Below are 22,803 nucleotides of genomic sequence, written 5' to 3' on the forward strand. Positions count from 1 at the left end.
CAACGTAAAAATATGGTTCCTAAGGTAGAACGTTAAATGTATGCACGTAATTTGTACAGACTTGTACTAAGTAAAAAATTATGGACGTTAAGTTTTGTTTCAGATAAACTGAATGTAAAAACGGCGACGCATTCAGTAATTTGCCGCCAATAACTGTGCCTCCCGTCGCGCACTGTGACAGACGCCTCCCACTGCGCATCGTGACATATTCCAGCCATGCTTTAACGTTCACATTTTTTTCATTTTAACGGCGCGCAAATTGAAACTTTGGACGATATCAGTTCTGATTGGCTGATACCTGATACTATCCACTTACACATTGAAGGAAGTTTTAGAACATTATGACGTAATAATGTCTTATTCAGCATGAGAACAAATTGTGAAGTTGATGTTATATTGAAAATGGTAAAATGGCGGTTGTCTTGATTGAAGGTAGATGGTAGGATAATGGAGTTAGGACAGTTGGCCATGACTTTAAAGGAGAGGAATATTTGCTGAAAAAGGTACATAGGCTAATCTAAATTGTAGCATTCGAATTTTGTCTAGGTGCTGTGTGTGTTTTAATGTAACATTGCTGCGTATGTCAAAGAAATGATGAAGGAGTGCAAGAGAAGTGAAAAACCGATCGGATGCAAATAACATTTGTATATCGACAAGAAGCTAAAAATGGTTCCCGAACAATCACCGACGTAATTGAAAAATATCCAGCTTACCAGTTTCCTGCTGTGGTGAGTAATACACTCTTCTGTACTTTTTAAAGAATTTAGTAGCAAACAAAAACATGGGAAAGTGTTGTATGTAGCTTGGAATAAACAACCAAATAAAAGGGTAGTTTAGCCCGCATTATACCAGTTTATTGATGGTAGAACTTTAATTTTAGATATTCGACGAAGCAAAAAGATTGTTCAAAGTAGACCTCCAAGATGAATTAAAAAGTGCCAGTCATTCCATTTTGCCAAAAATAAAGAAGATGTTGGAGCCAAAACTGAAATCAGTGCCAGAAGCATTGCTTCATATTTTGAAAGAAAATGGTGTGTAGAGCCCTTAAATTAGTTAATCCATGATGTAGGGATAACGTTGTAACTTTGTAGTAGATAGTATAAACTTATTATTGCTTTTGTTTGAAGTTACGTTTTTATTTCAGAAGTGCTGTGTTGCATTCCATTGCTTTTTACCAACAAGTTGGATATGTTCATTCAATATTCTGCCCAGGTATGATAATTTTTTGTGTCTTTATTGCATTTGGTTTAGAGGTTTGGAACTATTTTTCCATTTTTTTTTCTAGTAAGTATAGGCAAAGCATATATACCGTATATACTCGCGGACATAGGCGTCGATTTTTTAATTATTTGCAAAATTTTAGGGGAGACCTTTCCATGTTTTGGAAACATCCATCAGCCGTTAAAACCCACAATCTTAGGAACACAAAGCAGTTGCGTTAACTGCTCCGTTGCCCTGGCGACCGCACGATCTAAGTTGTGACCCTTATTCGGTTAAACCAGGGGTCACTAAACGTTTTACACTGCAGGGCCGGATAACTTTAATAATGATTCGCGCGAGCCGCATAGTTAACATGTTCTAGCGCCGTCTTTCCAAACTTAGTCCGCGATGTGATTTTCATAGGGTGGCAAAAATATGGTCCTTCTACAATCCCATTTAAAATCTGGTGATCCGACTGTTAAATTGTATAGTTATAGTATCAACTAACGAGCAATGCTTGTATATTACGTCACAAGTAACGAAAGAATGCAATCGTTCGCGCACAATTAACACTTGTAGTCTCGTCTGTGACGTAACAAACTGGCTGTGGTCTATTTTGGGCGTTGCATTCCTATAAATCCAAAAAAATGTGGGCCGTAGTTTGATGACCCCTGGGTTAAACAAACGAAATAAAGTTTGCATATATAGCAAACTTTCGCACAGTCAGATCGTAAAGTTGCCACAGGATTTAAGTATACATTGTTCAAGATTGTATGTGACGATTTTTAAACAACTCAACATTAAACTGACAACGTCTTATTCGAGGGTTGCTCGCGTTTTGGCTGCAAAAATGCCTATATATTAGCTTGACTAATCATTCCTGCAGTTAACATAAAGCAAATATAAGGTACTTGAACAACCAGCCTGTACTGGGAATAAAACAATTAACAATCACATAACAATGTCGATTGTTACTGGAACCATTGTTACGTTGCGTAACAAACCACGAGACACTTGCGTTTGTCATTGATTGTGACCTTCAATCTTACAAACAGTCGTTTTTGACTACGTACTTTACGGTATTGACGTGTATGTGGTCTTTCTGGCAATAAACAGGGGAGACAATACATATGTTGTCACCCCTGTTTTTTCAGGAGGGGAGACATGTCACCCCGGTCATCCCTAAATCGACGCCTATGCTCGCGGATAGGTCGCAACTTTTTCCTTATAAAATCCGCTCGACATAAGTGCAAATCGCCACCAAGTCGAAACAAAATTGAAAGTTTTCGGCTATTGCAAGTACCGTATTTTCCGGCTAATAAGCCGATTTTCAGGACCTTAATCAGCCGATTTAACGTAATTATTCGAGTATAACGCGCAAAATTTTACACTAATTTTCTGTGAAAAAGTAAGGGTGTGCGTTATAGACGCGAATTGTAGTGGAAATGTGCTATTGCCACTGTGGTTCTGTCGAAAACTGGTGCACGCGCGCGTGCACGCACATACCAATGCGAGACAGTTTCATGAGCGCACACGCACATGCGAACGCTCAGCGTGCGTTGGATTTTTCCGCTTTGTTGACATATTTTGATTATATTAAACCCTAAAAAAATAGGAAGTTATCTATGCAAAAAAGCTAGGAAACGGGCCTTTTAAATCCCTAGATTTTCAGTGCGACTTATGTGCGAGTCAACTCTAAATTAAACTTTTTTAACACAAAACTAATAGTGCGACCTATCGGCGAGTATATACGGTAAGCTATTGCTGCCAGGCATAATATCAAGTTTGTAAAGCTCTTCTGGCAAATGACGATATTTGCCAGGACAGCTCTATCAACTTGATAGGCCAAGCATGTTTAAAAAGAGTAGAGTAAAGCTGTCAACAATAAAGCGCATGGTCGGCGGCGAGCTTTGATCGCTTGACAGAGGGCAGGGAAGGGTTCACTCATGCTTAGCGGCTCATCGCTGCCCTTTCGTAATTCCTCCACTGCGTTGCACTTATATTACATTAGTTATTTATTTTTTTAGGATAACTCAGATGTAACAACGCCTTACCCATGTATCTTGGCAACTGAACATGCCGACCCTGCTGTATACGTGCAAAAACGTTGGCTATGCAATTGCCCAACGTTTGGCGAAGCTTTAATTGTGTTAATCACGTCATATTGGATATTCGATGTGAAGTTTCCGAAGGCCCTTACGTGCACGCTGCAGCTTCTATCGTTCGTTCTCAAAATATCAGAAACTATTCAAACCCAACAGTGCAAAAAATTATTAATTCGCTTTAAGATTGAGTCAAATTACTTGTTTGTTAATGTTTCATATTTCTTTTCTGCATGATCTTCAAGCGTTAATAAATGTAGAGGGACATTAATATGTCGTGTTTATTGTGTAACCATGGTACACACCATGGTTCGTCAGGCATGGATGGGCATTCCCATCAATAAATTTGAAAAACGTTTAGGATGGAAAATACCATCATAATTTTCCATCCTCAGGGATGTGAAACTCCATGGTAGGATGGAAAATTCCATCCAATTGTGGACCACCCCAAGGGGTAAGCAAATTCTACCCTCTGGGTGGGATCCCGATTTACAGTGTGAAGCCAGTAATTTCTGAGCACTTGCGTCTATTGGAAATGTAGTTTGAATATTATTACCCTGGCCAACGTCAGAGTGTATATGAGAACCATATACCTTCGATATAGCAACTGCAGACGTAACCAATCACTGCGCTTCAGAAAAGCGGGATTAAAAAGAAGACCTTCAACACAAAAAATCCTCACACACTTTGGTGTCATCCAATACAGGGATTTCCGCGTGTTGCACACGTGTGTACTGTATTGGGGTTCGACGAAAGGTTGCAGAAAGTCTTTGGGGTTTGGTATATTCAAAAAGGTTAAGAACCCTTGCGATTATCCTTTAAAAGTTGAACTTATAATACGTAGTTTAGAATATTGTGTGGTTCGTTATGCAGCAAAAAATACGTTTACTGCTTTACTTTTGATCGTAAGAGTTCGGTATTGGGCCGAATGTTTGTGAAAAGGGGCCAATTCGGCCGAATACATTTGGCAAACTGAATATTCGGTACATCACTGGTTACTATAGTCGCATAGTTGTGTTGCATTTTATACTAGATTAAATTATACTAAATAATGCGATACGTTTTGCGCAATATCAAAGATTCTGGTGGACATAAGTAAGAGAAAATGAAACGTTTTGCGCTTGTACGTTGTAAGTTAAAAAAATTTGCTTGGTGAAAGACAACATTGCGACATAATGACACTGAACAATCCCCAAACCGGAAATAGCTTGGCAACATTAAATCCTTATTTAAGAATCCATATGGAGCGCAAAAACATTAGTCCGTGATTAAACGCGCTTATGTGGTGGGAGCTAACTAGAGAGTGAGTTTGGCGCCCTGTGAGCACTCAAATCTACGATAAAATTGAGCAACTCAAATCTACGAAAAGAATTTTGTTAGTCCGCCTATTTTCTCTGTTATTTAAGTATGACTTTTTGTAAGAATTGATTAACTAGACGGTGGGTGTAACATTATACATTTAACAATATTTATAGAATTTCAGCAGAGCACCATTTAGGATTTCATGAAAAACGCAGGAAGTTTATTGAATCAATTAATTGAGTGTTCCAAATGCAAATAGTACGATTCACACAAAAATTAAAATACGATTCACACAAAAAGAAATAAAGGTGTCATATAATAACGCATGTAGTCGTATTCAAAAAATCGAAGAAATGTATGTTGCGAAGCTACGTAGCACATATCACCCAAAATTACAAAAAAAATTATCACATAAAAAACCCTAGAAGCCGTTTTTGGAATCGACCAAATGTATGTTGCAAAGGTATGCTACGAATTACAATACGAAGCTATATCTTCAACTAACTTTACTAACCACATATGAGTGCGTGTGCGGTTTAACTTTTACAAGAAAAAACATTCGTTTTGCAAAGTTCCCTACAGGCCTACACAGTGAACCAATTTCACAGTTGACTTAGTTTTTGAAGAAAAAATCCGTTTCAAAAACAACAAACTCTGCAAATTAATCTCAATCTTTTCATGCTCAATCCCGGCTGACATATGGCTACATTATTATTATTGTTGCTTAGGGGCGCGACTCTTAACCGATGACCAAACATCTATGGGACGAAATAAGGTTTTAAACTCGCACCCATTTCTCGTAAACATTATATTGATAGGAAGAATTTATTTATGGTCTAGTGCAGTGATCGGCAAATGCCGGGTTGCGGCCCAGTGCCGGTCTGCGAGGAGTTTGAGCGGTATACTACAGAGCGGTATACTGTTTCAGATTAAATGCTTTGAAATATTTTTGTCCATGAACTATTTTTTGCGTTTTTGTTTCTGAATATTTGTAGTTTTTTCAGGTTCAAAACCGGTCCGCAGTGCAAAAAAGGTTGCCGACCCCTGGTCTAGCGTAACAAGAATGAAACTAAGTTTAATAAGGGGTTTTTGTATAGTAGAAGAAAGTCACCGAAAGTGGTGTCTAAAAAATAGATTTTTTAAAAAGACGTACTATATGAAGAAAAGTATGATTGAATATTTAACAAAGTTTGGCTAAAAAACTTTATGTGGACTTTAGACAGCAATGTAAAATAAATCTGGCTTATACTGTATTTGTTATATTCAGATATTTCCGCATTTGAAAGTACGTATTGTGTTTGCGCTCTTCGAACTAAACTAAGTTTGGTGTAAAGGCCGCCGAATACCGATTTGCATATGCATTGTCTAAAACTCTAAAGCAGGGGTCACCAACCCTATGCCCGCGGGCACCTGGTCGCCCGTTGGATCATTTCCAGTCGCCCGCGGACTGGTTCTAGAAAACCAGTTTCGTCTCTAGTTGACACAAAATGCTGCGCCTTATAAACATTGTATAAAAAGCGATGCAAGTTTATCTAACCATGGGCAAATAATACTAAACAAAGCATTATGTAACAATCATAACATTCGACTGTTGCGTCATAGACGCGGTAATAAATGTCAGTTAGTGAACAAATTCGTATGCTAGAATGTTGTAGACCAGGGGCCTCAAACACGCAGGCCACATGCGGCCCTCCATGAGTTTTTGTTCGGCCCACGAAGGATTTAAAATTAAAAGTTGCATTTGACTAGGGGGCAAGTGCGCAAGTGCAAGTTAGACAGCAGTGCTTTTTTAAACGACACAAATATTAAGCAGAAATGATGGCAAAGCTGCGGCGACTGTTTTTTTACAACACCTGATTTTTTAATTCAAAATATAAAAAAATCGACAACCAAACCAACGGAACCAACCAGCGACCCACTTTTTCGTCGCAAACTAGTGTAGTAGTGTCGAGAACCACGCAGCTTCGTTTTCGTAAGAATAGTAATAATGTTTTAAAAGATATAGGGCTCTGTTTTTGTTTGAATGAAAATCGTGACATGTTAGTGTAAACAATGTCACTTTGACATTGACACAAGACACATTTTATACAAGCACATTGCTTGAAATTGTTGTGTTTTCAACTGGTAGCCCTCGAGCCATTTGGTTATCTTAAGGTAGCCCTCGGGTTTCAAAAGGTTGATGACCCCTGCTCTAAAGAGTGTGCAAGTTAGCGGTTTTCACGCCCAATTGGGCTGGTTTCAAACATCAAGTTGTGGGTTATTATTTCAAATTACGGTTTGTGTATTTTTTGGAGACGGGACTAAACTATAAAAAGACTTTATCTTTATTCATTTTACGTGCATCAAAGCATTAATGCGTCTTTACCAAAAGGTTAGATTATCTAGTAATGTACTGAATATTCGGTTTGCCTAATTTATGGACATTTTTACAAAGACTCGGTTTCGAAAGAATAATTTGTTGCGGTTCGCCGAAAACTCTTTTACGAACACAAATTTAAACCGAAAAACGCGTATTTTCTGCTTGATAAGGTACCACACAATCTTTCAAACTTCGCCGTAGCTCAACGTCAACTAATTTTTATTCAAAACATTATTGTTTTTCACACTCCAGACAAAAAGTCAGTGATTCATTGACGGGCTGGGAACCATGGCGGAGGCAAAACTACAATGATATTGAAACCCACATATTTTCAAGTTTAAAGAGCTCTTCTGGCAAATGTGATTTTATTCCGACGTTTCGACGTCCTATACAGGTCGTCTTCATCAGGGTAAATAACACTGAATGCGACTAGTACAGTGCACGATAAACAAAGGAAAAAAAGAATGGAACGCAAGCACGTCACAACGCAACGAAAACACCGCGCGATAACAAATGATTGACCCTCTAATCTTTAAGCAGGTGCCTGTAGCACGCTGGAAGCATCACGTCTGTTTTGATGTTTATTGTATTGCCCCGTTGGTGAATATTCCATGACTCAAGAAATAGTCTTTTCCTGTGGTCAGGCTCCCGGGCCACAACAGACGCCGAATTGAAATCAGTACGGTGGCCTTGTGATACCGCGTGATTGGACAGGGCCTTCCAGTCTCCCTGATATATATTAACGGACACTCGGCGCAGGGAATAGAATATACAACACCACGTTGTTCAAGGGTGTCGATTGGATCTTTCGGGTGACTCAGTAGCTTGCGGAGAGTATTGGCAGGTTGAACGCCAACCGCTACGCCGAAGTCACGTAACATACGCCGTAGAATATCCGTCAATTTCTGTATGTACGGAAGTGTCACAGAACCCTCTGTTTTTGGATGGGTCACCTGTTTGGGACACGTTGCCCGTCCATCACGGAGAATCCAGTTTGGGTAGCCGTTATATTTCAAGGCTTTGCGAACCTTAGCCAGTTCCGCCTCGCAGTCGTCGCTATGAGTGCACAAGCGTCGTGCCTGATCTTTTAGGGAATGAACCACCCCTCTTATAGCAATAGCTTATATAAACACATATTCTGTTGTGTAACACCACTGGTTGCCTGGTAGAAAAATGTTTTTATGTCAACGACTTCGCGTGACATCATAAAAGATTGATCAGGACAAATTTATGAGGAAAAAACGCCGATTTCGTCCAAACTCAAATTAGGCCAATTCGGTGCATCTCTTATATTGAGAAGAATTGGGCTCGCTTTGGGCTTGTTTTACTTCGATTTGGCGGTTTATAGGCTGGTTTTGACAGGGCTATGGGCGCTTTTTCAATATTTGAACTGTTGACTTTTGACCATTAATCAGCAACGAGTATAATACTACTTTATTGATGAACATAAATTATGTTAATTTGTTACAAAGGCACTAAAATACTGTGTTATAAATGTAAGGGTATGCAATGGTTAATTGAAAAAAAATGGGTCTTGATCTTAATTTCAGACCAATTACAAGTATGGAATACCGCTGCCTTTTGTTTCGAGATGAATATAAAACCTGCAAATTTACGCCAGCTAATTCGCATTTGTGAGGAGGAAAACAAATTTAGTCTTCTCATTATTAATTAAATTAATTAATTTAAACTGGAAATTAAAATGCTGCAAAGCTATTAGTTTTGAGCTCATCAACATTAAGCCGAATAGACACTACAATATATTACATTGCCTGAAAATTAGTAAAAATGCGTTTTCCTGTGAAGGAAATGCGCTGTATCCTGTCAGATGAAATGTCTATTGTTTTCATTTTACATCCACCACTCTTATTCTACAGTGCATATTAAAACAGCAAAAAGATGGTTTCTCTAATAACAATAGCTAATTTAAGTATTTTGGTGGTGGTTCTGGTTTTTACCATTGTGGCCACAGCAACTGTAAGCTGGTTTGAAACTGGTGGCGGAAATGTTGGCTTGTTTCAAGGATGTCTTGGCAGCGTTTGTGCAACAATCCCTGGCACAGGTATACATTTTTTTCATAGTACGCCAGGCTCATTGAAGGCGTTATACCGAATCAAGATGGTCTTCCGCTTTACCAACTAGGCTATCGTGGTGGCTTCCATGTGTGAATGCTTGGAAGACCAACTTATTTCTGTATGACGCCTTCAATGGGCCTGGCGTATTATAAATGAATATGTCGTGATCGGTGGTCTGCATGAACGCTTCGGGACTGATTCCACTACGTGTGTACGTAACCTTATCTTTTGCGTTTCTTGTAACAACCTAATATTGCGTTAGTTTAAACTGGAGCAATTGCATAACAAAACATACAATATTTGATGCACAAAAATGTCACTTGTTGATTTTTCAAACTCTAATTTTTGAAGGCTATGGCGATTTTTCAAATGCCTAAATGCGAATATCTAAAATAATACAAGAGCTGCGTTATGTGTTTTACTTATCCAATTTTTTTCAGACCGTATCAATGCCATACGTGCATTCATGATCATCGCTATTATCACTTGGACAGCGGCCATCCTGACTTTAATATATGAAGCGTGCAATGGAGAGCAAAAGAAAGTTCGTTTGGCCTGTTTAGTATTCTGCCTCCTCTCCTGTGAGTATGATAACATTTTGTGTAACTTTTTATTATTTTTCAAATTCATTTTTTATTATTTTTGATCAGTTTTTTCATGCCGTGCTGGTTTTTTCAGGTTGGCTTTAGGTTTTGATCAGTGTAAAAAGGGCTTTATTCGCTCAACTTTTCACTAGGCTACGTCTGTGTCGTTAATTTACCCCGATATATTTAACTTTTGGGCTCTCATTGTAACGATAGTTGTTGATTAGTTTGTTTTTAGTTTAACCTTTTTTATTTTCATTACCCTTTTACTTTGAGCTTCAGTTCAAACAGAGCGGTTTTGATTCGGGCCTGACTTTACACTCGGGTTTATTGTTTTGCCATTTTACGTTCTAAAAAACTAACTTTCGCACACTATTTCAACAAAATCTCGGGTTATGGGCCTCGGGTCGAGTTTACGCTGGGTTTTGGACCGGATCGGAATCAGGTCTCAATTTCAAGCACACTTACCGTGCTAAACGCAATTTTGGGTCCCGAGGTTTAGTATCAATATGTCGATGGATGAAAATTTAATATATTCAGTGACCATAAAATAATTAAAAACGCTTTAAAAACTAAAATATTTTTATGAAGTTGGTTTATCAAATTGTTTATGGAAATTCAACGCAGTTTCAACATTTTTTTTTATTTTTTATTGCATAGAGTGGTGATTTCATCACTATAAAAGATGTAGTATGTCAGGCATAACAAAGGTTTGCTACCGAATGGAATCAAATCAATGTTTCTGGTATTTCAATTAGGCAATATTTAGGCTGTTTGGTCCAACATGCGGCGAGATTCGAATCCACGAAAGAAGTTTTTTGTCACAAAAAAAGCTTAAAAAAATTAAAGTCACAAATTGTTTTAATTCCTATTTATCTCATAACAGCCCCACATTAATTGTTGTGTACGTTTAAAATTCGGTGTAGCGGCAGAGTATTTAGCCATAATCTACAAATTATGTTCTCTATTTTGCGCTCCATGACGTTTTATCGTTGCCCAGCCATTTCCGGCTTGGTAATTTTTCCATTGATACTGCGATTCTACGTTTTCTTTCACCAAACGAAAAAACTTAAGTACCTAACAATTTAAACATTATGCTTCACAGGGGTGTGTCTGCTTATTGCCTGTGCTGTCGCTACTGACACTTTCAGTGCGTTTACGTACGGCTACAGCTTTGCTCTTGCCTGGACTGCATTCTGTCTTGGACTTATATCCTGCTGCCTATCGGGGTATCTGTTTGCCAGTAAGTACTCTATTTAAAGTTTGCCCAGCATTTTGATAGAAATTAAGCAGAAACATTGGGTCGAATTCTTTTACACGTGTTCTTTGTGGTTATATCAGTATAAACAGTCTACTAATTTTCAATAACTTTTGTTGATAGAGCTGCTAACACAGTAACTCACAGCAGACGGGTTTGCTAAATAGCAAAAAATACGATTTATGTTTTTTTAGGGTGGGATTGAGGTTTCATAGGAATAACTACAATAAATTACCCCAAAAAATAATTTCTTATATTAAATTTAGTTCCTAACCCCATCCCAGTCTCATTACCTTTTTAAAAACGCCATATCGGTACTTAGCAAACTTTTGTACTGTGAGTTCTGGTAGAGCAACTTACACCATAACTCACGTGAGCCGCACATTTTGCTAATTTCGATAGGTGGCGCAGAAGCAAATTATATATTTAGCGGCTAAATGGGGTAGGGTTGGGATGTATGTTTTTGAAAATTGTACTTTAAGAACTAAATTTTTGGGTAAGTTTCATTAAAATTTTAATGATGATACATAACTCCCACTCTATACTCTTATAATAGCCCTAACCGTAGGCATATTTTCAGAATTTTTTTTGTCATACCGTTTTCAATAGGATTTGTGCTCTTTGCGCCACCTATCGAAAATTTGCTAATTGTGAGGCCGACGTGAGTTATGGTGTTAGTAACTTTTCCGTGGGTAATTGTGTTAGTAGCTCTGCCACTTTTGTGTTTATCGTACATATTTGTTGTTTTTTCAGGTAGTCAAGGCAATTGAAGGTGGCATCAAGTCAATGATGAACGCTATATGTACCAGTGCATAATATAACTTACATATCGCTTGCGTAACTTAGGGGCTAATACGAATAAAATGTAGCAAAACCAAAAAAGGGGAAAATATTTGAGGTACAGGGCGTAAGCATAAAGAAGTTTTTTTTGGTTCGATTTTTGCGCAAGAATGCGTCTAAACTGAGTCTAAATCGATTTTTTCTGCAAAGAAGCGGGCTTTAATAATTCGCTACAGAAGAAGTGTGAAAAACACTTTCAGATTTTTACAAAAAAACAGACACAAGAGAAACAAGAAAACGTCAAAACACTTTGCAAAAACGAATACTAGCCAAACGATACTGCTTTTCTGTTCAAAATATGCCAACAGTTCCAAACCACCAATAATATTTAGTTTAATATATGCATGTGCTTTTTGGACACTTTTTACCAGGGTTACTCAAATGGCGAACCGCGGTCCATTGCTATGTAGCGGCAGTTTTTAAACAGCATAGCGATTTTTCGGGCAGATGAGTCTAAGGCAGGGGCGGGGAACCTACTTAGTACTGCGGGCCGCATGAATTGCACAACATTTTGCGGCGGGCAAATATTTATTTATTTTCAAATTCCGTGTAAAACTACCCAAGGGACATAAGTGTTATTATATTTCATCGCTCCAGATTGGATTTTTTCTTTGCTGGTACATGTTTGCAAAAAAAACAAGGCATACAGGTATATCACTTATTTCGACTAAAAAATAAGAGTTGGAACACCCTAGCTCTATTACTGATCTGTTTGTTTTTTCAATGATATGTTTGAAATACCAATATAAGGATCGCACGTTAATAGCTCTAAAATCAAAAAATAACACCACAGACAAATGATTTGTTACTGCAAGAAAAGGCAATCGAGTGACTGTTACGTCACAAACATAGCAAGTTTTTCAATGCGTGGCATTTTTTTATAAGTTTGGCGTCATAATGTGGAATGGGAAGATTAGCAATAATGTCGAAGTAATTTTTAGGAAATATTTGTACATAAACGTTTTTTTTTTTTTTTTATGCTATGTTGTATACTTTAACAAAAATCTGACGCGGGCCACATTGAAAAGGCATGCGGGCCGCAGGTTCCCCACCCCTGGTCTAAGGCTTTCTGAAATCATGTGTGAGGGCGGATCATACAACCATGGAGCAAAAAACAGTCCGTTATTCCACTGCACAATTAACAAATCGGCAATGGTTTGAGCACAATTTTTTTCTGTGGTTTAAAATACTTTATTGCCTAACTCAACGTACCTTTTTACCGAGATTATGTACCTACACATGCTTTTAGATACAGATACTAATGATGCCATAAAGGCGAAATATGGATATCTTTAAATCTAAAGGATACATGATTTAATGTTTTCATAAACTTGAACTAATAAATATGCGATTCATTAAAGTCTTTATCTACCAAGCAACGAGCTGGGAGATTCTAGTTTCAAGTTTAAAGCATACAGTATATTTGTAAACTGTTTTAAATTTATATATATATAATTACAACACTAAAGGACAGCAAAGTGCTCGCGCCAATTTACAACATAAGAGACAATAGCGAACGCTGCAACAACGAATACATTGTCGCCGTCTTTCAAAACGTCAGTTGCTTTGAGCATAATGCAGTGGCACTTTCTGAAAGGAAGGAAGTAATTGAAAGCAGCAACGCTGGAACATTTACAAAGGGCGTTAGGCGATACCAGTGCTTCTTACATTTTTTTATAATTTTTATCCCTAGGACTGCTTTAAACTACTTAACGTAAAATATAAGATAAGCTATCGCTGCCAGGCACAATATCAAGTTTATAGAGCTCTTCTGGCAAAATCTATACAGGCCGCCTTCATCAGGATAAATAAAACAGAATGCGCGTAGTACAGTGCACGATAAACAAAGGAAAAAAGAATTAAACGCAAACACGTCACAACGCAACGAAAACACTGCGCGATAACGAATGATTAGGCCTCTAATCATTTAACAGGTGCCTGTAGCACGCTGAAAGCATTACGTCTGTTTTGATGTTCATTTTGTTGCCCCGTTGGAATCCCGTATTAAAATGTAATATACTGTAACATGCCTAATATTGTGTACTCAGGTCAATTACCATAGTAAAACACAGACATAGGACGTTGCGCTCATTTTGCTGAAGAACTCGAAACAAAGGGAAATTCTAAAACCCATAAGAGCAATGCTATTGATTTTATTAATTTCTAAAACACAGAATTTTGTGTGTGTTAATTACAATGATAAACTTAGTTATAGTATTTTGTAACTTTTTAAAAACTCAGAGAGAATTTAAAGAACGCAAGACCGTTGCAACGTTCAATAGGTGAAATTTCCTAATAATAGAACACCTAATAAACCTAAGATTAAAAAAATATACCTAATGGAACATGCATCAACGAGAGCCCTTTATTATGACAAACAAAAGACCGTCGTTTAGATGCAAAAACATGCACCCCAGCTCTGTCTAGCTCAGGAAACAGACAATTAATCACTGTCGCTGCATTCTAGAATTCGCGTCACGTATTGTGACGTCACAAAGGCGCGACGCGATTTTCAAGAAAATTATTCCATTGTGGCAGTTTTCGTTCAACAGACGTTGGTTTCAAGAAGGTAGAACTGTTTATATCTACAAAAATGCAGATGTTTTCGGCCGTGACGTCATGTATGGCGTTTGTGACGTCACTTATTGCAATGGTGAGCATTTTAACCAACCACTGGGTCGAGATCGACGGTGGAAAGTCGTATGCTGGATTGATTCAGTTCTGTTTGGATGGGGACTGTCAATGGGATAGACCGCTAACAAGTAAGTGAAAAGGATTTTAAATTTAGTCTTTCTTTAAAGCAGTGGTTCCCAACCTTTTTTGTCACATTCCTCCCTTTGCCAATTTTCGAACTATTCATTCCTCCCTATAAGACAAAAAACAAATATAACATAAAAAATTATAGCAATTTGAAATAGACCTTATAATTAGGCATGTCCATTTTAGAATCCTTTACAAACATTCTGCAACATTTTCATGTAATTTTTTTTACAGTTTTTATAAATTCCTCCCCCGAAATCATAAAATTCCTCCCTACGGGGGAATTCCTCCCCGGTTGGGAACCACTGCTTTAAAGTCTGACACCGGCATTAAATTTTAGTTCATTTTTATATGTTGATGATATTTTTGGGGAAAAATAAAACAGGTCAAAATCCATACTTTTTTCAAACTTGGTTATAAATAACATTGTTTGTAACCATATGAATTAGACAAGTTATTACATTTAGGGTCGGTTTCTTGCTTTCGTTGTAACAAAAATTGCTCGGTTTGGGCTCTGATCTGAATGTAACATCAGTTTGAAGTGAACAAACTTACCACAATTTTCTCTCTTTTACCCATCCAAGTCTCATTTTCTAGTTGATTTTGTTTTTGCGTTGAACAACTACGTAAAAACGAGACAAGTATTTAAATATAAGCAAGACTTATTTTCCTTTTAATATATGCAAAGCTGGTTTTACTGCAGTATATTCAAAAAGGTATCACAAGAAAAAGATACATTCGTACCTTGCATTAAAACAAAACTGACCACTTTAACAGTTTAATTTATCCAACCTATACATAAAACACTTTATTCACACTATCTACTATCTAGGGCAGTGATTTTTAACCTTTATGCAATTCGTGTCCCTTTTAAGGTAACTCTTACCTTGAAGACTGTGTTCAATAATATAAATGTGCAACTCTATGCATTCGGAGGAAAACGGGAAAACGACAATGACTTACTTAACACTATAAAACGACTAAGACAGTAGTCTTTTGTTAAACTCGAAGGTGTTGAATTTCCAGCGTGTCTTTAGTTATTGTTAATTGTTGCGTGTCACTAGTATGAAGCTACATTTTTGCGCCCCTGAAAACACCTCATGGAAACGCTGATCTTCTGTGAAAGAGCTTACTTGTTTCGCTTGTGTGCTTGCAAATATTTCACCAAATTGTTGGGAAGAAGCAAAATATCGTTCTGGTGCGCGAAACGTCAGCAAAATTCCATGTTCTTAAAAAACAACTAGTATTTTTTTTTTTTTTGACGGGGTTCGAACCCAGGACACTCCCGGGGACGAATCCCGATCAAGGTTTTTTTTTATGTCTGTATGTGGGTCAGGCGCGCCAGACCATTCGGCCAAGTTCCTGCCCAAAACAACTAGTATTTTGTTTAGCATCACCCAAATTTGTCGAATACGCAACCTGGTGGACGGAACGCTTGTTCAGTATTTTTTTAAGTTATCCAGTGTAAAAGTAGTGCAATACAGTTTAACTATTTGTGCGGAATGATTTTGTTCATAAAGGCCATCTAACAATTTAATATCACTCAGGATTTCACCTTGACTATATTTTATGTCAAGTTATGATCTGTACTTTAAAAGTTTATTGAGTTGAGTTTATTTTTAGAATTAGCTATAAGTTATATTAACACTACGCTAGTTTAAAACTATAAAAGGTAGCAAAATTTTCGTTAGTGCTTTAAACCAACCAATACGTGTTTAAATTGAAAATTATAATCTTACGGTGGAGTGTCTTGATAAAACAAAACACACCCAAAAAGTCCTGTGATGTCTTCTCAGGGCTTTGAAAATTTGTCCCCAAACGCATACATCAGTCAAGATAGCGTAATTTTAACAGCACGAATAGTTTGCAATTAGGCTAAATTCACGTATTATTAGCTTGTTCTTACGCCTAAGTAACAGGACTCTTTGAATTGTTGAACGCACGTGCATTTCTTCAAACCGATTAGTTAGGAAGCGATTTGACGCAAAACAACTTCCTGTTAGCAAATGATATTCATTACACACCAAACGAGCAAGACTATGTTTGATTTAAAGCGTTACAACCACATTAAAGAGTTGTTTGATTCGAAATGTTCATTATAGACAATATATTTAGCAATTTGCTTTATCAGCCAAAATATTGTTGTCATACACTACGTGTTTTAAGTTAAGATAAACGTTCATAACCGGAATCAGTTCATTTTCTAGCCTATGCCTTGTCATATTTGAATACTTGAGCGGCTAGGTATTACCACTTCAATGACGTATGCTGTAATTTAAACATGTGTGCGTGATCGCTGGTCTGCACAGACGCTTTAGAGCTCTTCTTGGGTTCGAATCTCACCGCAGTCTAGCCTACGCCTTGCTATGTGGGAATGCCAACTAAATCCGTACAACGCCTTTAATAAGCCTGATGTACTGCGTTTTATATTACTTAGCACCATATGGTGAAATCCAATATGTACGTGTAAAGTAGATTTGGCGGTTATGTTAGGCTCCACTTGTGTTAAAGCAATTTGACGCTAAACTACTTCCGTTTAGCAATTGTATTCAAGAAAATCACTACAGTTTATACTCAAAAGCACTACGACCAAATTAGGAGTTCTTGAATCCTAAAAGTCATGATTATCATTGGTAGTTTTATGAAAAGAGTTTTCATAAAATGCGTTTTACAATTTTTACCACTAATTTGTAAAGTTAAATATAAGGAAAATATAGTAAGATTTGATCCTTATGCCAGATGTCACTGTTGGAAATGTTACTACAGATTTTTTGTGTTGATTCTAAGCTTGTTAACATTGTTTCAATTTAAACCTTTGCGTGGTACTTTCAACTAGTAAGCTTCTGGTATTCAAGGACACTTAATCGAGTTAGTTGGCATGAGAGCGAGTGGTTATCGCAACTGCCTTGTGTTAGCACGTTTGTGATTTTTTTTTACCTCTGTTTCTCGGCACTAGAAACGTATTGCTTTGGCCCAGTGAAAGACTGAGTGAACAAAACATCATCACAACATTTCCAAAAATTACAGACTCATTTGTATTTATTCGTTATAAAAACAGTTTTATGTGTACGATTGTCGTTTTGCAATTTGGCAAACAAGGATAAGTGAAAACTGATCTATCGGGCTAGAAATAAAACCAGGCAGCTCGACGACGGACTCATTGTAAACACAACGCATTTGGGCTTTGTCCGCCAAATAAGGTTAAAAAATGTAACAAAAAGCAAACAATGTTGATGACAATTTTGTTAAAGTAAAGTTGTGAGTCGGGCCAAGCTTTTCGCTTCGGGTTGGATTCAGGCTTATGTTTTCTTTGAAGCAATGAGCTTGTCTGATTTTACATTCCGTGTCCACAATTTTTAAAGCAGCTAGCTGCTGCGCTTAACCAAGTGCCCAACAGCCCTAAAACATCGTATTTAAGTTATTGTCTATTGCAGCGGTTCCCAAACTGGGGTCCGCGGTCTTTTAGGGGTCCGTGAGGCAATTTTTGGGGGACCGCGAAGCGGTGGAAGTAATTCTGTAATTCTCAGTTTGTGCCACTAAATAAGTTTAAATCAAAGTAGAATTGAAAATCGACTGTCTCCATTGCTAAACAATAGCCTTTATTGCATGACAACTATCAAAAATGCAATTGTTCGCGCACAATCGTAATGCTTTTTGTCTTGTCTGTGATGTCACAAGCTGTCTTTGGGTGATTTTTTTGCGCAATCTTGTATAACTAGCTAAAATCCTTCAATCAACTTTCGTTTTTATGAAATACACATTTAGGCTTAAGGACCGCGAGCACTCGAAATAATAGCAATGGGACCGTTTTGAAAAAAATATGAAAAAGTTTGGGAACCACTGGTCTATTGCTTTTTTATTATATTTTGTACAGCCAAACTGTTTCTAGGCTTTTATGCATACCAATCAAACTTTTAGGTCTAAACAAGCTTAAAAAAACTCTTTGCGTTTGGGCCGGGTTCAAATTTCAGACCCTTTTACTCTGTGTTACACACTTTACCTCTTTTCAAAATCTCCATGCACAAATTTTCCATAAATATACAGTTTTGTCATCCCTATGACCAGATGTGCCATAAATCTAAAGCTAAGAAAGGCGGCCAAGAAAATCTAACGAATTTTTTACTATTAAATAAAAGCAAACAATACAAGCAATTGTGTGTTGTAACCAATAATTTACATTTTTTTACTTTTTCATAGTTATAAATAAAAAAAATTGGGATTTTGTATCAAACCAAAATAGTCAAAGGTTTAATTTTGTACATATTTTTATCAAATTGGCAGTACTTTGTACGGTCAATATCCTGTGTTCTTTGACATCTGGAAAAAAAGCTAACAACAAACCTACAAAATAGGGTTTTGTATCAAAAACGATTTTCTGTCATGCCAACCGGCGATGACAAGGCATGTTATGACGTGTTTTAGCTTTCGTCATATTTCAATGACTTTCCACAAATTCGTGCATCGAAATTGGAAAGAATTCATCTGACAGTAGTGTACGAGATACTACGAATTGGTGATAAGGTTTTTGCATATTTTTAGGCGTTTTTTTGAGCGTCAAACGAGCACTTGCAACACCATAGCTTTTTTGTGTCGACCGAAAAAATTAAAAAAGTGCCCAATTGCTGAATTATACATCAATAAAACATTTGTTTAGTAAGTTTTGTAAGGAACTAAGGTTTGAAGGTATAATGTGATTTACATTAAAATCCTCACCCAACCTCGTATTCTCTAACCGTAATTTTTTCCACAATATCTTTCTTCTAAATATGCCGTTTTTACGATAAATGAGCCCTGCTTAGATTTATACAATTAGAGTAATGCATTACCATTTGAGATTTTTGATAAAAGCTACAAAATACATAATATTAGCAGTCAAAACCTATTGTATGTACGCTAGTACACTTGAACGTTCGATATGTGTTGTAACATATTCTGCTTTTTAGCTAATTTTCGAGGCGTCGTGCAAACAACTTTAGCCTACATGGTCATGGGTCTCATTACGCTCGTCCTTTCGCTTGTGATGTGGCTTCTGGAAACTCGTAACAACAAGGATAGCCGGCTTATTCCCGGAACCTTTTTTACAACATTTTCATGTGAGTAATAATGTATGGATTTAAAAGTATAGCTACGTTATGGAATAGGCAAAATATTAAACCAGGGTACGTCAGGTCTATTGAACCCGTTAAATGAATCAACCTGGTTTTCAAGCAATTCGAAATAGCAATGAATCTTGCCTGGGTGGGTTTCGAAAAAACTAAACTGAGTGAGATTCGAACCCACGACAGGACTCTTCCCGAAACTCGCCCTATACCAACTGAGCTGCACAGGCTCAGTGTAAGCTTACAGAAAGTCGATCGCAAGCACTCGTATACTGCGCATGTCAATTTTGTAGTAGGGGATCGCCATCTCGATCATTAATCAGTTAAGATCACTCTTGGTAGTTGAACTGACCTGTTTAAACTGCCTGTTGGTTATAGTTTGTTTACAACTATAAAATATACAAGAAATATTTTTTACACTGACTGTTATCGTGAAAATCAATTGCAAATATGCCACAGTTGCGACGTGCCTATACACAAGCCAATAATGTCACAAATATGCGTCAAAGGCGACATGGTTAATTTGGGATTGTTCGGTATATACCAAACTTGTATAGTTAACGTTCATAAAGTTTTAGAATAAGCATGTCGCTTTATACGGCATTTACGTTATTATACTTTTAGTTACGTTACATTCAAATAACAAGAAAATGTAATATCGCCAACTTATGGTTAGTTACTGCTAAAAAGGGCGGTATGGCAGTCCTATGTGTCGTTTTGCCAATGTTGCGTTCCGAAATTCGTTTTAAAAATTTAACTAAAACTAACTTTTTGACTGCATGAAACTGATCCCTAAACTTTGAAAACGGATAACTGGTACATGACATAAATGGTAGTTGTTGTCTTTGCGAAAGACGAGCCACGTTGTTTGCAAACTAGTAGTTATTTTATTAGCTTACGTATTACCAAAAAAATTTGTTTATTATTAAGGGTGTAAACCATTTATTATTAAAGGGTTTTTTAGGTTCGGCCTGACTTGGCCGAAATTGTTTGGCGTTTTGGCAAAGTATTCGGTTTCTGTCTGAACCTGTTAGGGCGGGTTCGTCACTATAACGCAGATACGGTTTACTGTGAACAACTATTTGTCCCATTTTCTCGACAAATTATCGTCCTGGACTTAAAATTAAACACTATATTGGTTTGGTTTTGTTTGCAGGCATTTTTCTGCTTGTTGCATGTTGCGTATTCACGGAAGTTAGCGTTTCCGGTCAGGAATTTGGGTACAGCTACGGACTGGCATGGGCGGCATTCGGAATGTCATTCCTGATGTTCCAGGTGTGCGTATACCGATCTGTTAAAGCAAACATGGACAATGGATGCTTCAACTGTGCGCCCCAAGGTTCTTCTACCATCTAGCGGAAAGCATATGGGACTCTCTTTAACTGCATTTAAATTACGAACTATTTTGTATTGTTATCTTTGTCGTATAGTACAGTGAAAGCCTGTAAAAAATCTGTCAGTTTACGGGTGCACAATCTACGGCAATAGGGCCGTACGTTTGTAAATTACTACGATCACTCAGACGTAGAGTACATCGTTATGTGTTAAAAACGCAACTTTAGCTCAAAAAGCGATGCTATGAGTTAAGTTAAACACCAGTCCTAAAGTAGTCAAACTGGTTTGTCATTTAAATGCATGCAAGAACATATACATTTAAAAATGGTTGCAAACGACAAAAATCGGTAATTTTACAACCCGCCCAAAACGCAACCCGCAACTCTATGTTTAAAAGGATTTTTGGGCAGCAAAACCGCCACCCAGCGAAGGGTATATCAAAACATACGTACTTTCACCTGTGGAATGATAAAACTTCTCTCAAATACTTGGCATCGCAAACTGCGCTTATTTTGGTTTAATAATATAGAAGATTGTAATATAACAGACCATGTATAAGTATATGCATGCCAGAGTTGTAATAAGGCACAGTAACGGCCATTGGTGAAATAAAAAGCCTGAGCAAAAAGCTATGGCGTCTTTTCATTAAAGGTACAACATTTTTACGGTTTTATCTCGTACTTTCGTATTGACGTTTATTGACTACCCAATGTGTTAAACTGTGCAGTAGTTCTTTACGTAACAGCACTTTTTTCGATTCTATTCCTGTGTAATCATATCCCTCTGCAATACCAGACTTTTAGCCTGTACCGTTTTCAATGTCCTTCTAACTAAACCTGTAACTCTCCTACTGTATTTGCGAGTCAGTTTGTTTATTTCGAAAGAAAGTTAGCACATGAAATAAAATTAACAAAAAAGCTTTGTTTTCACTGCATTTTTGTTACTTGTAACGTTTACTATGATTTTAAAACAGTTTCTTTGTCCAGTGTTTTGGCGAACATAAGAAATTAAGCCTTTAAAATACTAACACCGCAAACCTGTGTTTTAATTTGAAAACAAAAACGTATTAAGAACACTTTATTTATCACCCAAAGTTTAACATTATTCGGTTATGATTTTACATTGGTGTCTTGGCTGCTTTATCGTAAAACAAATGATTCAGCGTAATTGAATACATTTATTTTTCCTTTGCTTACGTATATAACTCACACTTTTAATACACTACCAGTTTTTGCCTGTATTTTAAATACTGTATTGCTTTAAACGCAGCAGAAATTGTTGCTGCTCTTAACATAATTGCATGTTTTGCAAGCGTTTACGTAAAGCTTATATTACAGAGTGGCTTAACTGGCAAAAAATTATGCGAAATTGCAGAGAAGTATAAAAACGTAATGGAAAGGTTACATAAAGTTATTAAAGCCCATACTTACACTTATTATGTGTTCATTTTCATTTACACCGGTTGCCCAAGTTTGTTTTGTATGATAGTTTTTTTAGTTGTAGGAAATAGTTTATAGGTAGGTTTTTCATGCAAATAGCTATAAAAGCCTGTGTGTATTTCTTAGCTATATACTTTAAAGAAATATGTTGCTTAGGCAGTTTACTCTTGTACGGCTTGGGTATTTTTCTATACAATTGCTAAAAATCACCAAATTACCTAATTTTTAAGCTTAAAGGCGTTTAAGCAAAAAATCCAGTAGTGAAACATCGTGTGCCATGTTTTTGTTACGGGGTTCGAACCCAGCACGCTACCGGGTACGAATCCCGATCAAGGATTTTATGTCTGTATATGGGTCAGGTGCGCCGAACCATTTACTTTAAAGAAACTTGGGTACAGTGATGTGGCTGCCTATACTGTTAATAACTTGTCACCAGCTGCACTGATGAGA

The 22,803-nt window shown here is 37.1% G+C and overlaps 3 protein-coding genes across 3 annotated transcripts; all 3 read left to right on the forward strand.

Moving 5' to 3' along the window:
* The first annotated feature begins 504 nt into the window (after positions 1–504).
* On the forward strand, positions 505–3,567 carry LOC145220198 (uncharacterized). The gene is made up of 4 exons (XM_080087474.1): positions 505–728; positions 881–1,031; positions 1,145–1,212; positions 3,228–3,567. Exons 1-4 carry the CDS (start codon positions 630–632, stop codon positions 3,537–3,539), a joined length of 630 nt encoding a protein of 209 aa, XP_079943600.1. The 5' UTR covers positions 505–629; the 3' UTR covers positions 3,540–3,567.
* A 5,239-nt stretch (positions 3,568–8,806) lies between these two features.
* Positions 8,807–11,762, forward strand: LOC145220202 (uncharacterized). Its single transcript, XM_080087478.1, has 4 exons — positions 8,807–9,025; positions 9,479–9,619; positions 10,728–10,865; positions 11,634–11,762. The coding sequence occupies exons 1-4, from the start codon at positions 8,863–8,865 to the stop codon at positions 11,648–11,650; spliced, it is 459 nt and encodes a 152-aa protein (XP_079943604.1). The 5' UTR covers positions 8,807–8,862; the 3' UTR covers positions 11,651–11,762.
* Positions 11,763–14,261: 2,499 nt separating this feature from the next.
* LOC145220201 (lens fiber membrane intrinsic protein-like) lies at positions 14,262–22,160 on the forward strand. Its single transcript, XM_080087477.1, has 3 exons — positions 14,262–14,482; positions 19,424–19,573; positions 20,736–22,160. The coding sequence occupies exons 1-3, from the start codon at positions 14,314–14,316 to the stop codon at positions 20,933–20,935; spliced, it is 519 nt and encodes a 172-aa protein (XP_079943603.1). The 5' UTR covers positions 14,262–14,313; the 3' UTR covers positions 20,936–22,160.
* The last annotated feature ends 643 nt before the right edge of the window (positions 22,161–22,803 follow it).

The sequence above is a fragment of the Phallusia mammillata genome, chromosome 3 (genome assembly GCF_965637545.1).
Source record: "Phallusia mammillata chromosome 3, kaPhaMamm4.hap1.1, whole genome shotgun sequence".
Lineage (NCBI taxonomy): Eukaryota > Metazoa > Chordata > Ascidiacea > Phlebobranchia > Ascidiidae > Phallusia > Phallusia mammillata.

Excerpts from the sequence above, each read along its gene's own strand:
- LOC145220198 (XM_080087474.1), top strand. The coding sequence starts at position 630 with ATGCAAATAACATTTGTATATCGACAAGAAGCTAAAAATGGTTCCCGA. Across the intron at positions 729-880 it reads CTTACCAGTTTCCTGCTGTG|ATATTCGACGAAGCAAAAAG; the intron begins GTGAGTAATACA and ends CTTTAATTTTAG. Across the intron at positions 1,032-1,144 it reads TCATATTTTGAAAGAAAATG|AAGTGCTGTGTTGCATTCCA; the intron begins GTGTGTAGAGCC and ends TTTTTATTTCAG.
- LOC145220202 (XM_080087478.1), top strand. The coding sequence starts at position 8,863 with ATGGTTTCTCTAATAACAATAGCTAATTTAAGTATTTTGGTGGTGGTT. Across the intron at positions 9,026-9,478 it reads TGCAACAATCCCTGGCACAG|ACCGTATCAATGCCATACGT; the intron begins GTATACATTTTT and ends AATTTTTTTCAG. Across the intron at positions 9,620-10,727 it reads AGTATTCTGCCTCCTCTCCT|GGGTGTGTCTGCTTATTGCC; the intron begins GTGAGTATGATA and ends TATGCTTCACAG.
- LOC145220201 (XM_080087477.1), top strand. The coding sequence starts at position 14,314 with ATGCAGATGTTTTCGGCCGTGACGTCATGTATGGCGTTTGTGACGTCA. Across the intron at positions 14,483-19,423 it reads ATGGGATAGACCGCTAACAA|CTAATTTTCGAGGCGTCGTG; the intron begins GTAAGTGAAAAG and ends TCTGCTTTTTAG. Across the intron at positions 19,574-20,735 it reads CTTTTTTACAACATTTTCAT|GCATTTTTCTGCTTGTTGCA; the intron begins GTGAGTAATAAT and ends TTTTGTTTGCAG.